This window comes from Aedes aegypti, chromosome 2, assembly GCF_002204515.2.
Source record: "Aedes aegypti strain LVP_AGWG chromosome 2, AaegL5.0 Primary Assembly, whole genome shotgun sequence".
Taxonomy (NCBI): domain Eukaryota; kingdom Metazoa; phylum Arthropoda; class Insecta; order Diptera; family Culicidae; genus Aedes; species Aedes aegypti.
In genome coordinates this window covers 309,899,165-309,912,704 of record NC_035108.1, presented here as the reverse complement: position 1 = coordinate 309,912,704, position 13,540 = coordinate 309,899,165, and the positions used below count along the sequence as shown (strand labels likewise).

General features: G+C 39.9%; 1 protein-coding gene across 8 annotated transcripts in view; it reads right to left on the bottom strand.

The window, feature by feature from the left end:
- The window catches only part of LOC5564970 (probable G-protein coupled receptor CG31760), a 267,572-nt gene that overhangs the window by 64,323 nt on the left and 189,709 nt on the right, over positions 1 to 13,540 (bottom strand). For all 8 annotated transcript variants that reach the window (XM_021845678.1, XM_021845684.1, XM_021845682.1 and 5 more), the window contains exons 5-8: positions 3,596 to 3,794; positions 3,366 to 3,530; positions 2,735 to 3,310; positions 2,187 to 2,595 (exon numbers count right to left, since the gene is read on the bottom strand). In XM_021845678.1, coding sequence (XP_021701370.1) covers positions 2,187 to 2,595; positions 2,735 to 3,310; positions 3,366 to 3,530; positions 3,596 to 3,794 — 1,349 coding nt within the window. The remainder of the gene's footprint in view (positions 1 to 2,186; positions 2,596 to 2,734; positions 3,311 to 3,365; positions 3,531 to 3,595; positions 3,795 to 13,540) is intronic.

The window sequence follows — 13,540 nt, the reverse complement described above, 5'->3', positions numbered from 1 at the left end:
TAAAAACGATTTTTATATGAATGATACCATAACTGGGGCGAACGTTTCTGTGACCGCCAAGGATTTACGGATTCAGTTGGTGGAAATGCTTCAGAGCAGTGGATTCAAGCTCCGAGAATTTGCGTCGAATTGTGCATTCGTTTTGGAAGGTATACCAAATGAATACCTCTCAATGCAGGCAGCGCATGGAATTTACCTGGACCCGGACCCTAAGGTTAAAAGGACTGATTTGGATTCCCCCAAAAGATGAATTCCGATTTCATTTCAAGGCTCATTTTCTCGTAAACACTCCACTTACCAAACAGAAAATTTTCTCGAACATGTTTGATACACTTGGATTTATAGGGTCAGTAATTACCCAAGCTAAATCATTATGCAACTCTTATGGCAATTGTTGGATGATAAAGGGCAAAAACTAGCACGGGACTCAACGAATGCGCATTGAAAGATTGGAAATAACTCCTCAAGCGACACAAACCCAATTACACATATTTTCTTATGCTTCGGAAAAGGCTCTTGAAGCGTGTGTATACGTGAGCACAGAAAATTCATCAGGGCGAATCAAGGTCTGTTATCCAAGTCGCGGGAAATTCGTTTTGGTAGTTTTCATCCTTTTGAGTACTTGTAATTGCCACATTTTGATCCTCGTTTTATGATGATGAAATTCCTCATTTTGCGTCTCGAACCTGCGACACCCGTATTGTTGAGTTGTTGTCCTGCTCCTTTGCTCCTACGGCCACATAAGATGAATAGTATTGGAAAGAAAAGTGACCAATTTAAACCATCACTTTTCCCCGTCATAAAACCTGCAATTGTAGTAGTGAGAAGATTTATGTCTGACTTTCTCTTACCACTATATTCAAACACAAAGCACGTGGTATATCTGTCAAAACACTGGATGGCATTTAAACATGCCCTGTATTTGAATATAAAGCCAATATAGTGCTTATTTAATACCTGTATGCATCAGGCTTAGAAGCAATAATTATGCTGTGATAGGGTTTCTATGCAGCGGAAGTGCTGTTATAAGGTGTGTAAGCATTTGTGGTGCTATTATAATGCATGTACGCATCTATGATGCTGATTAAGGGCTTATTATTAGTGCTTATGATTACTTGGGTAAGCCTGCAAATCATGCCATTGCTAGAACAAAAATATCGAGCCATGTGAACAGTTGTGTCGAGGAAGAAAATTTTAATAGTTTACCTAATATATCCACCTAGTAGTTATTAAAACTTAGTCGTCATTATGGTGTTAAACAATCAAACAATCTACTGATTTTGTTTTCAATTCAATATTTAACATTCATTTTGGCGATATTTTTTCAAACCGAGTGTGTGCTCTCAACCAAATGTTATTGCATTTCTAATGAAAACGTGAAAAAAAAACGAATTTAAAAATGTTACGCAATAATCGAATAGTCCCTTCTGAAACAATAAAAACACCAAATAACATATTCAGATTAGTTTTGGTAGTTTTGGCTAAACTTTTTTTCGACCATTGTACTTTGTAAAGACAAGGGATAGATAAACATCTGAAATTTTCTTATGTTTCGTATTTTTGCTAACGAGCACAAACCGTGCTAAAAGAAACTTGTTGCTTTTGTATGTCGAATTAAAAATATGCATAATACCGTTTTGATTCATATTCCGGACACTAAAGGCCGCAGTGAATTAAAACTGATCAAAAAGCATATAAAATAAATCAGTTTGTATGATTCCTCCACGTTATCGAGTGTTGAAAACACTTAGCTTTCGAATTGAGAGTGGAGATTATGGTTTCGCAACGTGAATAATTTGAAATAAATACAAATGTGTGGACTTTCCATGATTCTTATTCCGGACGCTTTCTTATTTTTGCTTTGAATTCCGAACACTTTGATTCAAAATCCGGACAGCTCATGAAAATCAATGATCGAGAAGTCAAACCATCAAATGAAATCACTAAGCCACTAAACAGACCTCCAATGCAGCTGGGCATTGTTAATTTTAATAGATGTCGATAAAAAATACTTATAAAAACAAGTCACGAAAGTGAGAACTTTTGAACGGCAAAAAATGAAACATTCCGTGTGAAATTTTTCCCTTACAAAGAAGAGCTTCCGGAATTGAAAGCTGTCCGTAATATGAATCAAAACGGTATAAAACATTTTTCAAATGGAAGGTCAATGAAAAGAATGCACTTACTTTCTCCGCCGTTGGTGGCGCCGACAGAGTCCAAGTTCCTAGGTAGATGAACATCACCAGCAGAATCGGTACCATCCACTGGAGCAACTGTTTGTCGGTCAGTTTGACCTTGTGAGCCGATTTGACACGATAGGTCAACGATACGCGCCACGTTTTCATCAGCAGGGCCGTGTAGGTGACACAGAAGCCCATGTGGCGGGTCCACTTGGTAGCTATGCAGGAATAGGTGTCCAGGATCGGAAAGATGGCGGCCATCTCCAGATACATGAAGGCACAACCCAGCAGGGTAATGGTGAGAAAGATCGGGCTAGCCACCTTGAAGACCTTGATTTTGCGGTGCTGGTACATGTACAGTGCGAGCACGATGGTGAACCCGGCGCACATCACCGAGAACGTTAGGAGGGTGGTTCTGGAATGATAACATTAAAGTAATGAAAAAAAAAAACAATCACAACCACATTTACTTTCTGTACGTTTTGAATGATAGTGGAATACAGTGAGCAAATATACAAACCACTCTACAAGAGAAATACCAAATTTCAACAAACCTGAAAACCCAGTTGTAGCTGGCCAAGCAGGGATCCGGCCCGGTGCAGGTTGCACAGCCTGGTGCACATCGCAAGCACACGAACGAATCCATGAAGAAGCTGCTGATGTTTTCCCGGTACTCCTGATAGGCAACTTCCATAATGCTACCGTTGAAGCCCTGCGGATGCGGACCGGAGTAGAACCCATCCTTACATTTGCACTCATACGCGCCTCGTTTCCACCCACTGATGACCCTTAGGTTCTTGCTGATAATAGCGGGTCCAGCCCCGCTGCTACCATTAGTGTAACTACTAGTGTTGCTATAGTGATTGTAGTTTAAATTGACTGCTGTGGCCACATTCATCGTCACTGGTCGGTAAACGCAGCGCATACTGTGGACGTGGCATTTGTGCGACCCATGAAACGCTTCGATCTGGCTGTATTGCTCCTCTTCGGTGGGTTTGGAGTTCCGCACGAAGGGATAGTATTGTCTGAGGTGTTGATTGTAGCTCATGATTTCCAGTTTGTTCGGATTGTTACACTGGTTGACCTGAAGGTCCGAGATGTCGATGTCGATACTGAGGAACCCTCTCAATCTAAGAAATATCGAACTTGTAGCCACTGATTTAAATGAACTGCTGAACAACTTACCCATGTCGCCCCATCGGAGGTATGGCAACGCTATACGAAAGGATCCACCGTTTGTGACTACAGGAATAGTAAGGATAAGTCCACCATCCCTTGAAGGATATGTTAAGTGGTGAAGGAGCAAACTTGGGCGATCGCAGCCCTGGTGAAGATGATTCGTCTTCAAACCTTGATAAAAGACAAAAATAATACTTCAAACAGGAATGTCCTTTAAGAGTGGTCAACCAATTTACCAAGGATAGCTAGGATCGGGAATCCTTCCCACGGCAATCCCATCTTCCTCTATTCGTATTGGGCCGCCCATTGCGGAGGCTGGTTTGTTCCACCAGACGGAATTGGTGACAATGCCGTCGGAGATGTTAATCGAAAGAATCCGTGCACTCGTCACGTGTACGTCAGAGAGCAATCCTTTCGCTAAGGCATCCAACAAACCTGTAAAATTGGATTAGAAGTAAAAAGCAAACAACATTATCATCAAACATATAACTATAATGCTTGAGTTTATTGACAACCCTCTATGGCTCACTCGCGCAAAAGAACTCCCATTCCATCATACCGTAATCATATTCAGTTAAGCCCCTCTCAAGTACATACTTTGCAATGATTTCAGGCATTCACCATAGCTTATCATGTAGCTACATTACACACTGGTGGCAAAAGGGGGAGGTATTGCTCGCTGAGACTCAGTTTGAGTACCTATATCTAAAACGCGTTATGTTTTCCTGCTAGCGGAAACACTGGAGCACAGCGTGTACACATCTGGGTCGATATTTCTCACCATTAATTTTGCTCAGCGATTTTTGTAAGCTCATAAAACAGCAAATGGGGTGATGATATTAACGTCGATTTCGCAAATTAAAGAGCACATATCTGGTTGACACGAAGACATGGATTCATTAACTTCGGATTTTTTCTTATATGCACAATAAAAAAGGTTTATGGCGACGTAGGCCGTCATTGAAATTTGTACGCATCGTTGATGATTGTTGCGAAATCATATCACAATTTCAAATTGTGTAAATCATTTGGTATATCACTGACGTAGCTAAAATAATATTAGCACACTTTCTGCATGTGAGCGCATATATATAGTAATACTTATCAGCATCATTGGTAACTCTACGGACTGAGTTTTATTACTTTGAAATTGCGAGCTGCAATGTCAACACGGCTGCCACCATTTTGTTTTTTTTTTTTTATTTTTTTTTGTTGGCACGTTAGAATAAGCTTCAAGATAATTTGCTATTCAAGAAGAAGAAAATGTGGGCATTCACAATTTAAAAATATTACATTGAGTTGCGCGTAACAAAACAACCTCCATCACATTCAACGCATTTTCGAATTACAGTTCGGCTCCGTATGAGGCTTGTATATAATATTCCATGCAAGACATTCTTTTATGTTAAATTAAAATAAATGTTATTGTGTGATACTAAATGAACATTGTCATAGATCTTGTCTTCCAACCCTGTTATGATGGCTGACTATCAAAAGTCTGTTGAAAGAACTCCAAGAATGTAACATCGGATCGGACATCAAACGATCTAGTAGGCCTGGCACAACTTCGACGCCTCACTCCCATAGTAACGTCAGAATTGAATGAAATGTTCTTCGTGGGGTTCCCGCTTGCCAACAACGTTTCTGAGCTCTACAGTTATATTAATTTACTCGTTTTAATATTTACGTTAAGTATAAATTACAGATAGAAATTCTGAATTCCTTCAAAACTGCAATTTTCATATTCTCATAATCTGAGCAGGTATTATTCTCTAGAATTTTTGATGTTTCACTTCAAATAAACTATTATACAATTGTTTTGTTTGTAGCTTTTAAAATCTGGAAAGAGTACACCATTAAAATTGTACATCAATATATTTCAAAGGCACAATCTGTTATTGGGACAAGATGTTTGGTTGGAGAAACATTACAATTTCAAAATATACAGTTTGTACTCTTATTATGAAGTTGGTAAATGGCTGGACATGGCGTAACATTGCACTGTGTTTTATTTTCTCGTTTTCATGCGCTTTTTGAATAGCGCCCTAACCGTTGATTTTAGCGATATAGTTTGTTCGGAGAAGTTTCTTGGTATATAAAAGCGCAACTTTTGACGAAAAAACTTTTGTGATCAATCCACCTAGCAGTGAGATAGAAAAACTATTTTTTTCAAAACATTTAGATAGACATATGGAGTTTGGTTGGTAACCCTATTACAGACAAGTTTGTTTGCATATGAAGTGAATTTTCTAAGAACTTTTTCGAAGCGTTATAAGTGACAGAAAATTAAGCTTCCAAGAATACCATTTGTACGAGAGTTCAGAGAGTCAGTAGAGCGCGGAGAATATTACTAGCATTCTGTAGTTTGCTTATTTCGACTGTTTCAATAGTGTCAATAAAAGCAAAACACCAGTCCAGTTTGCTATAGACAATTGTACACAAGTCGACTAGCAAGCGCACGCTTGCGTGCTACATAGCACGAAGAAGCGCTGCCCAGTGCATTGCCACCTGCTAGGCGCAATCGGCAGCTTCACCAGAAACAAATCTCTCCGTGGTTTGTGGAGAAACCACTGTTTGCGTGGTGGAGATCGTAGTGACTAAGAACTACCAAGCGTCCCCATCGAAATTGATTTTCTGTGAACGCGCGCTTAAACTATTCACCTGGACCTTCAACCCTTGGGTGATATAGTAGTTCTAGGTAAAAGGGTAGTCGTTACTTGCTACGGCAAGAACGCAGTTGGGAGTGTAGAATATTCAATTTGAGTGACCAGCAAACATAAGCTGACAGAAGGAAGCTAGCTAACTCTTCGCTGTTGGCCAATATGGCCACAGCTATTTCGTCTTTGGACCCACCCTGGGGTGGCCATTCGAAGCATGGAGCGGATAGAAATGATCGAACCATACCAGTATGGATGGACCGACACGGAATGCACGGGCAACGCATTATTTTGTCTCTACGAGCTGCTGAAGGAGAAAACTTGCCAGAAAATCCTTTCATTCTCAGTAAGTCTATCAATCAAGTCTGTGGAGGAAACGTTGAAGCTGCCAACACCGAAGAAAAGGATACAAAGTATGTACTAACGACCAGGAGTGTGAATCAAGCGCAAAAGCTGCTGAAGATGAAACAATTGATCGACGGAACTAAGGTTGAGGTAGTCTTACACCCAAAGCTGAACGTTAGAAACTGCGTTATCACCTGCAGAGCGGCCATCAAAATGACTGAAGAGAACCTACTGGAGGAGTTGGCACCACAAGGTATTAGCAAGGTGAGAAGAATTACCCGTTACGAAAATGGACAAAAAGTGAATACTGCGACACCAGTACTGACCGTCAATGGAACGGTAGTACCGGAATACATCAACGTCGGACTTTTGAGAGTGCCAACACGATTGTTCTATCCGGCACCAATGTTATGCTTCAACTGCTACTCCTACGGACACACAAAAATGAGATGCCAGAACACACCCGTGTGCAAAGTATGCTCCGGTACTCATACACTTGGAAAAGATGTAAGTTGTACCCAACAGCCTGCATGCAAAAACTGCAAGGATAGTCATTCACCGGCGAGTAAGAAATGTCCATTGTACATGAAGGAGAAGGAAATTATAAAAATAAAAGTTGAAAGTGGTGTGTCCTTTGCCGAAGCCAGGAAAGAATATCAACGAATGCATGGAGATCGTTCGTATTCTACTGTGACTGGCGCGCAGGCGAGGATTCAAGAGATTAGGAAAGAAAACGAAAAGGACGTGGAAATTCAAAAACTCAAGGAAGAATTAGCAAACCTCAAGGAAGTGATGTCACAAAAATCTGAAAAGAAAAAGGAGGATGAAACAATTAAACTGCGCGAAGAAGTAATTCAACTCAGAAAGATAATTGACGACTTCAAAAACGGTCCAGCAAAGCAACAAATGGATACTGAGGAGCGAAATGAATTTTCCATCAGTGAAGAAGAAATGTCTAATGCAGAGTCGCAATCTGTGAACAACGATAACGAGAGTGAAGGATATGCACCAGTTGCTAAAGCTGTTCGTAGGAAATCAAAAAGAACGTTAGCGAAAAGTGTGAAAACTGTAAGAGAAAAGGAAGGAGATGACACCGACCGAAGCAGAAGTAGCAGAAGCGGACATGAGCCAATCAACAAGGAAAAGTCAAACTCTAGCCAAAAGAAGCGAGGAAGGCCACCCAAACATAGAGATGACCAGTGAAAGGAATATGCTAAATGACGGAAATAACGATATGGACCGAAGCAACGTAAATGGCACCGAGAACGACATCTGTGATGAAGGAAGGAGCGAAACGGTAAGTTGGTTGGGGTTAGATGAAGAGAAAGTAGTCTCCCCACTCTTCAGAAGAGGAGAGAATAGTCCGAGGAACGAGAGCGAGGACGTTACACTCCCACCTGTGCTCTGTCAGTTGCCTCGGAGTTCTGCCAACTACGCCGCAACGAATGAAGCACAATTAAGAAATGGCACCACCCAAGCAAGCAGGATTCGAAATCAAGCAACTAAGCTACAACCCGCAATATTATCATGGAACATCCAAGGAATACAGACAGGAAGACAAGATTTGGACCTTATAATAAAGGATAGAAAACCACTAGTGATATGTTTGCAAGAAACAATGTGCTCTCAACGCACTCAGCCTCGGATTACAGGATACACCATTTATAACCGACCACGGCCTAACTGTCAACGAGCGTCTGGAGGAGTACTGATCGCAGTTAAGAACGGCATTGACAACGTAGAAATCGAAATGGAGACCACGTTAGAAGCCATTAAAGTAAATATTGGTCCTCCTTTGAATTTCTCCATCATAAATGTCTACTTCCCACCCGGAGCAAACCTTAATATATCGGAAGTTGAAGCACTTTTTGCGGGCCCAAATCCTGTATTACTAGTGGGAGACATAAATGCTCATCATCCAGTATGGGGTTCCAGTTTTAGCAACAAAAGAGGGAAAGAATTAGAAGAAGTATTTGACAAAAACGACTTAGTGATTCTTAACAGCGGAGAACCAACATACTACAATCAAACAACAGGTAAAGGATCATGCATCGACGTAGCAGTCTGTTCTACACATCTGGCCGGAAATTTGGAGTGGGAAGTCCTAGGAGATAGCTACGGTAGTGATCATATGCCAACTCTAATCTGTAACCCAAGAGAAACGCAAGAGAATCCAACCAGACCTAAATGGAAAATTCAGGAAGCGGACTGGGAGCAGTATCAACGTATCGTTGATTTCCCTTTAATAGGGGACCCAGAAGAACAAATGAAGGGAATTACTTCGGGAATAATATCTGCAGCTGAGCAATCGATACCACGAACGAAAGGAGCACCGTCGCGTAGAGTAGTCCCATGGTGGAACGACGAAGTCCATGTTGCGGTAAAGAAACGACGAACGGCATTAAGAAGAATGAAATCAGCACCAAGCGACGAACGTAGAGAAGAGCTTGCCAGAGACTTCAAAACAGCTAGACGTGAAGCACGCCAAGTGATCAAAAGTGCTAAAGAAGAGTCGTGGAAACAGTTTGTGTCTTCTTTCAATGTGCATACTTCAGTTAAAGATATGTGGAACAAATACAGGTCGCTCCAGGGAAGATGTAGGCAAGCTTGCATTGGAGGAATCAAATATGAAGGTCGCGAAGAAACGACAAGTGTGGGAATAGCTGAAGCAATTGCAGAAGCCTTTTGCAGTGTCTCTAGTGATACCTCGTACAGTGAACATTTCCGTGATGTTAAACAGCAAACTGAAAGTAACCCTTTTCTTATGTTCGATGCACCGGAAGAAGAGTACAATAAAGACTTTTCAATGTATGAATTGGATGAAGCACTGGAGAGTCTGAAGGACTCTGCCCCAGGTGAAGATAATGTGCATTATGGAATGTTGAGTAACTTACCGCTAGATTGCAAATACAAGTTGCTGGAGACTTATAACAAGTTATGGCAACAATCGGTGTACCCTGTAGAATGGACTAAGTCAATTGTGATCCCAATATACAAGGGTAAAGGGGATAGAACAAATCCACTGAACTATAGGCCAATTTATTTAAATAGTTGTGTTGCAAAAATTTTGGAAAAAATGGTGAACAATCGTTTAATTTTCATTTTGGAAACCAAAAAGTTATTGCACATATATCAGTATGGATTCAGAAAGGCGAAATCCACCACAGACCATTTAGTGGAATTGGAAGGAACAATTAGAGAACATCTTAATAAAGGACACTATGCTCAGGCTGTTTTCCTGGATATATCGAAAGCCTATGACACAACGTGGAGGAGGCTCATACTGGAAAAGTTGAAGTTCTGGAAAATAGGTGGACATCTGCTCAGATTCATAGAACGATCTCTGGCATGTCGAACCTTTCGTGTGCTCGCAAACGGTACGCTTTCTAGTGAAAAGAAAATGGAAAACGGATTGTGCCAGGGGTCTGTGCTCAGCGTTACACTCTTTCTGGTGGCCATTAACACTATTGTAGAAAAACTACCTGGTGAAGTAAAGTGTTTAATCTACGCTGATGATGTCGTTATCATTTACGGTGGCAATGACTTTGAGAAAAATGAAGAAATACTACAAAATGCGTTGAACACAATAAGTGACTGGCAACAAAGAACTGGATTCAACGTGTCCGCGGAAAAATGTGCTACAGTGACTTTTAAAACAGCTAGAGCTAGAAAAGTGCCTCTGACAAGCTCCCTGACAATAAATGGATCGAAAATACCGAAGGAAAAAACATTCAAGTGTTTGGGTGTTTGGTTTGATCAAAGTTTAAGGTTCAGAGAACATGTTGAGAATATTAGAGCATCGTGTCAGCAGAGAATGAAAATATTAAAATGTGTAGCTAGTAGCTCATGGGGTGGTGATCGAGAAACAATATGTAAGCTGTACAAGGCGACGATTCTCGAGAAGATGTTGTACGCTGCACCTCTGATCTCTTCAGTGTCCAAAGATATTTTGAAAAAACTTGAAGTGGTACACAATGCTGGAATGAGGGCTATAAGCGGTGCATTTCGTTTAAGTCCATCGGAAAGCATAAGGGCTGAAGCAGGAATGCCAAGCTTCAATACATACGTGGATCAACGGACAGCCTTGTATGCAGTGAAACTGAAAGCTCTGGATCCCCAGATAATCGAAGAAACATGTGAAACAACAAGCAGCGAAGATGAATCACAAGAAACAACAACATATGAAAGCAGTTCAGGAGAAGAGTGGGGATCAGTGAAACCGGTACCAGAACTGACAATCAGAGAAAGAGGAGGCCATCTGCTACAGGAGCTTGAAGTTCAGGTTCCTTTACTTAACATTTTTACTCTACCATCTTGTGCACCATGGAAACGTAAGAAAATTCTCGTGGACAAGACCCTGTATACAGCAATGCGTCGTAAACAACCTGAAATCATGTTGCGGAAGCTCTTCAATGAAAGAAGAGTAACAAAATACAGGGTTCATAAAACCTTATACACAGATGGTTAAAAAATGTCCAATAAATGTGGGTATAGTGTAGTCAGTGATAATATGTCAATTCGTAAAAGGATATATGATGAGAGTAGTATTTATGAAGCAGAAAGTCTAGCTGCAAAAGAGGCAATAATGTTGGTAGCAAATGAAGAAGGGGCGGGTGCATATTTAATTTGTACTGATTCACTAAGTGTTGTAACATGTTTGGAGAGTAGTAAAGTTAAAAGTCTATGGAAAGATCAAATGCTTGAGATTTACACTCAATGTTTACAAAATAGAAAAGAGGTCACATTCTTTTGGGTACCGAGTCATATAGGTATTGAAGGTAACGAGAAAGCGGATCGAGAAGCGAAGTTAGCCTTAGAACAAAGAATAGACACCAGCATAGCATTGGACTATAAAGAAATGAAGAAAATTTTAAACAATAAAATAATAATTAAATGGCAATACGAATGGGGAAAGATTAGGGAAAACAAATTACGAGAAGTAAAAGACTCGGTCATCCCGTACAAAACTAGAGGCAAGACTCGGAGAGAAAATGTAGTCCTTACTAGAATACGTATAGGTCATACGGTCCTAACTCACAAACATCTATTCGAACGAATGGCAGCACCAATGTGCCAGTGGTGTAACGAATTGCTCACTGTTAAACACTTATTAGTTGAATGTATAAGTTTAGACGAAGAAAGGAAAAAAGTAGGATTGCCGATAAGTTTGAGGGAGATTTTAGCAGATGATGAAGAAAGAATTGAATCAGTTATATGTTATCTGAAAAATATCAATGTATACAATAGTTTATAGAAGGTTCCACCATACACAAGACCTGAATGACAATAAAGTTAAAGGGTCTATAATAAAAAAAAAAAAAAAAAAAAAAGATAGACATATGGTGTCTTCGGCAAAGTTGTAGAATTGGCAATTTGAAACAACTTTGTCGAAGACACAATTTTTCTATCTCTTATACTTTTTGAGATATATGCCGTTGTATGTGAATGACCCCTTAAAATCATATTTTTTATCATAACTTTTTTCCAAAATTTTTAACATTTTTTGTGTTTTCTACAAAGTTGTTTGCCATAGAAAAATCCGTGTTTTTGTTGAACATATCATCATCCTATCTTTTGAAGTAACAAAGTTATTCATGAATTGATCTTTTTTCAAGGGGTAGTTTAGGCCTCTATAACTGGCTTCGGCGCAAAATGGCGCAGACAACTCTTAAAAATAATGAAAGTACCATATCTCCCCTTTTGGCAGTTGATAAAAACTTTTGTCTATAAGCGTCTATGCATGGGTTTTTACTATCAAACAAATAAGCCTTATTAAAACGAATTCGACTGATAATTCTTTTACTTTAAGAGATAGAGAGGTGCAATGTTCAGCAAAAACACGCGTTTTGAGATGTTTAACAAGTTTGTAGAAGACATGAACAATGTTAAAAATCTTGTAAAAGAGTTACGAATTTTTTAACTTAAAGTACACAAATTTGTATGAAAAAAATCGTTTAAAATCATTTACGTTTATAACTTTTTACTTAAATTTTTAACATTTTTCGTGTCTTGTACAAAGTTGTTAAACATCTTAAAACGAGTGTTTTTGCTGAACATTGCACCTCTTTATCTCTTAAAGTAAAAGAATTATCAGTCGAATTCGTTTTAATAAGGCTTATTTGTTTGATAGTAAAAACCCATGCAAAGACGCTTATAGACAAAAGTTTTTATCAACTGCCGAAAGGGGAGATATGGTACTTTCACGATTTGTAAGAGTTGTCTGCGCCATTTTGCGCCGAAGCCAGTTTTAGAGGCCTAAACTACCCCTTGAAGAAAGAGTAATTCATGAATAACTTTGTTATTTCAAAAGATAGGGTGATGATATGTTCAACAAAAACACGGGTTTTTCTATGACAAACAACTTTGTAGAAAACACAAAAAATGTTAAAAAATCTTGGAAAATAGTTACGATAAAATATATGATTTTTAGGGGTCATTCACATACAACGGCATATATCTCAAAAAGTATAAGAGATAGAAAAATTGTGTCTTCGACAAAGTTGTTTCAAATTGCCAACTCTACAACTTTGCCGAAAACACCATATGTCTATCTAAATGTTTTGAAAAAATAGTTTTTCTCTCTCACTGCTAGGTGGATTGGTCACAAAACTGTTTTCGTTAAAAGTTGCGCTTCAATATACCAAGAAACTCCTCCGAACAAACTATATCACTAAAATCAACGGATTGGGCGCTATTCAAAAAGCGCATGAAAACGAGAAAATAAAACACAGTGGCATTGGTACCTCGCGTACCTGAAGGAACGGAATAGACCCCTCTGTGTGGTCCTTAGCCTCCTGACCAGCAACTCGTATCCCTACCTCCTCGCGGTAGTGGCCTGGGTACGAGTAACCTCAGGGAAGATCGGGTAACCAACCTCTGGTGGTATGCTGACAGGGAAGAGGGGGTTTGCTTTTGCTTTTGCTTCTGCAAACCTGGAGCGTCTGTACTCCATATAAGGAGCGGCTCACAACAGCGTCTGTTCCCCATGTCGGAGGCGGCTGATCATCGTCAGAGTGCCAGAGAAGGACTTTAAGCTAATCTGTGCACTACGGCCCTCCGAACATTAAGGAGGAATGGTCCTCCGGAAATCTAGGGGTATGGTGTCAGGCCCTGCAAGCCAGCCGTAAAAAAATCAGGCAACGAATAATTAATGAGAGAATACGAACCGGGACAATCGGT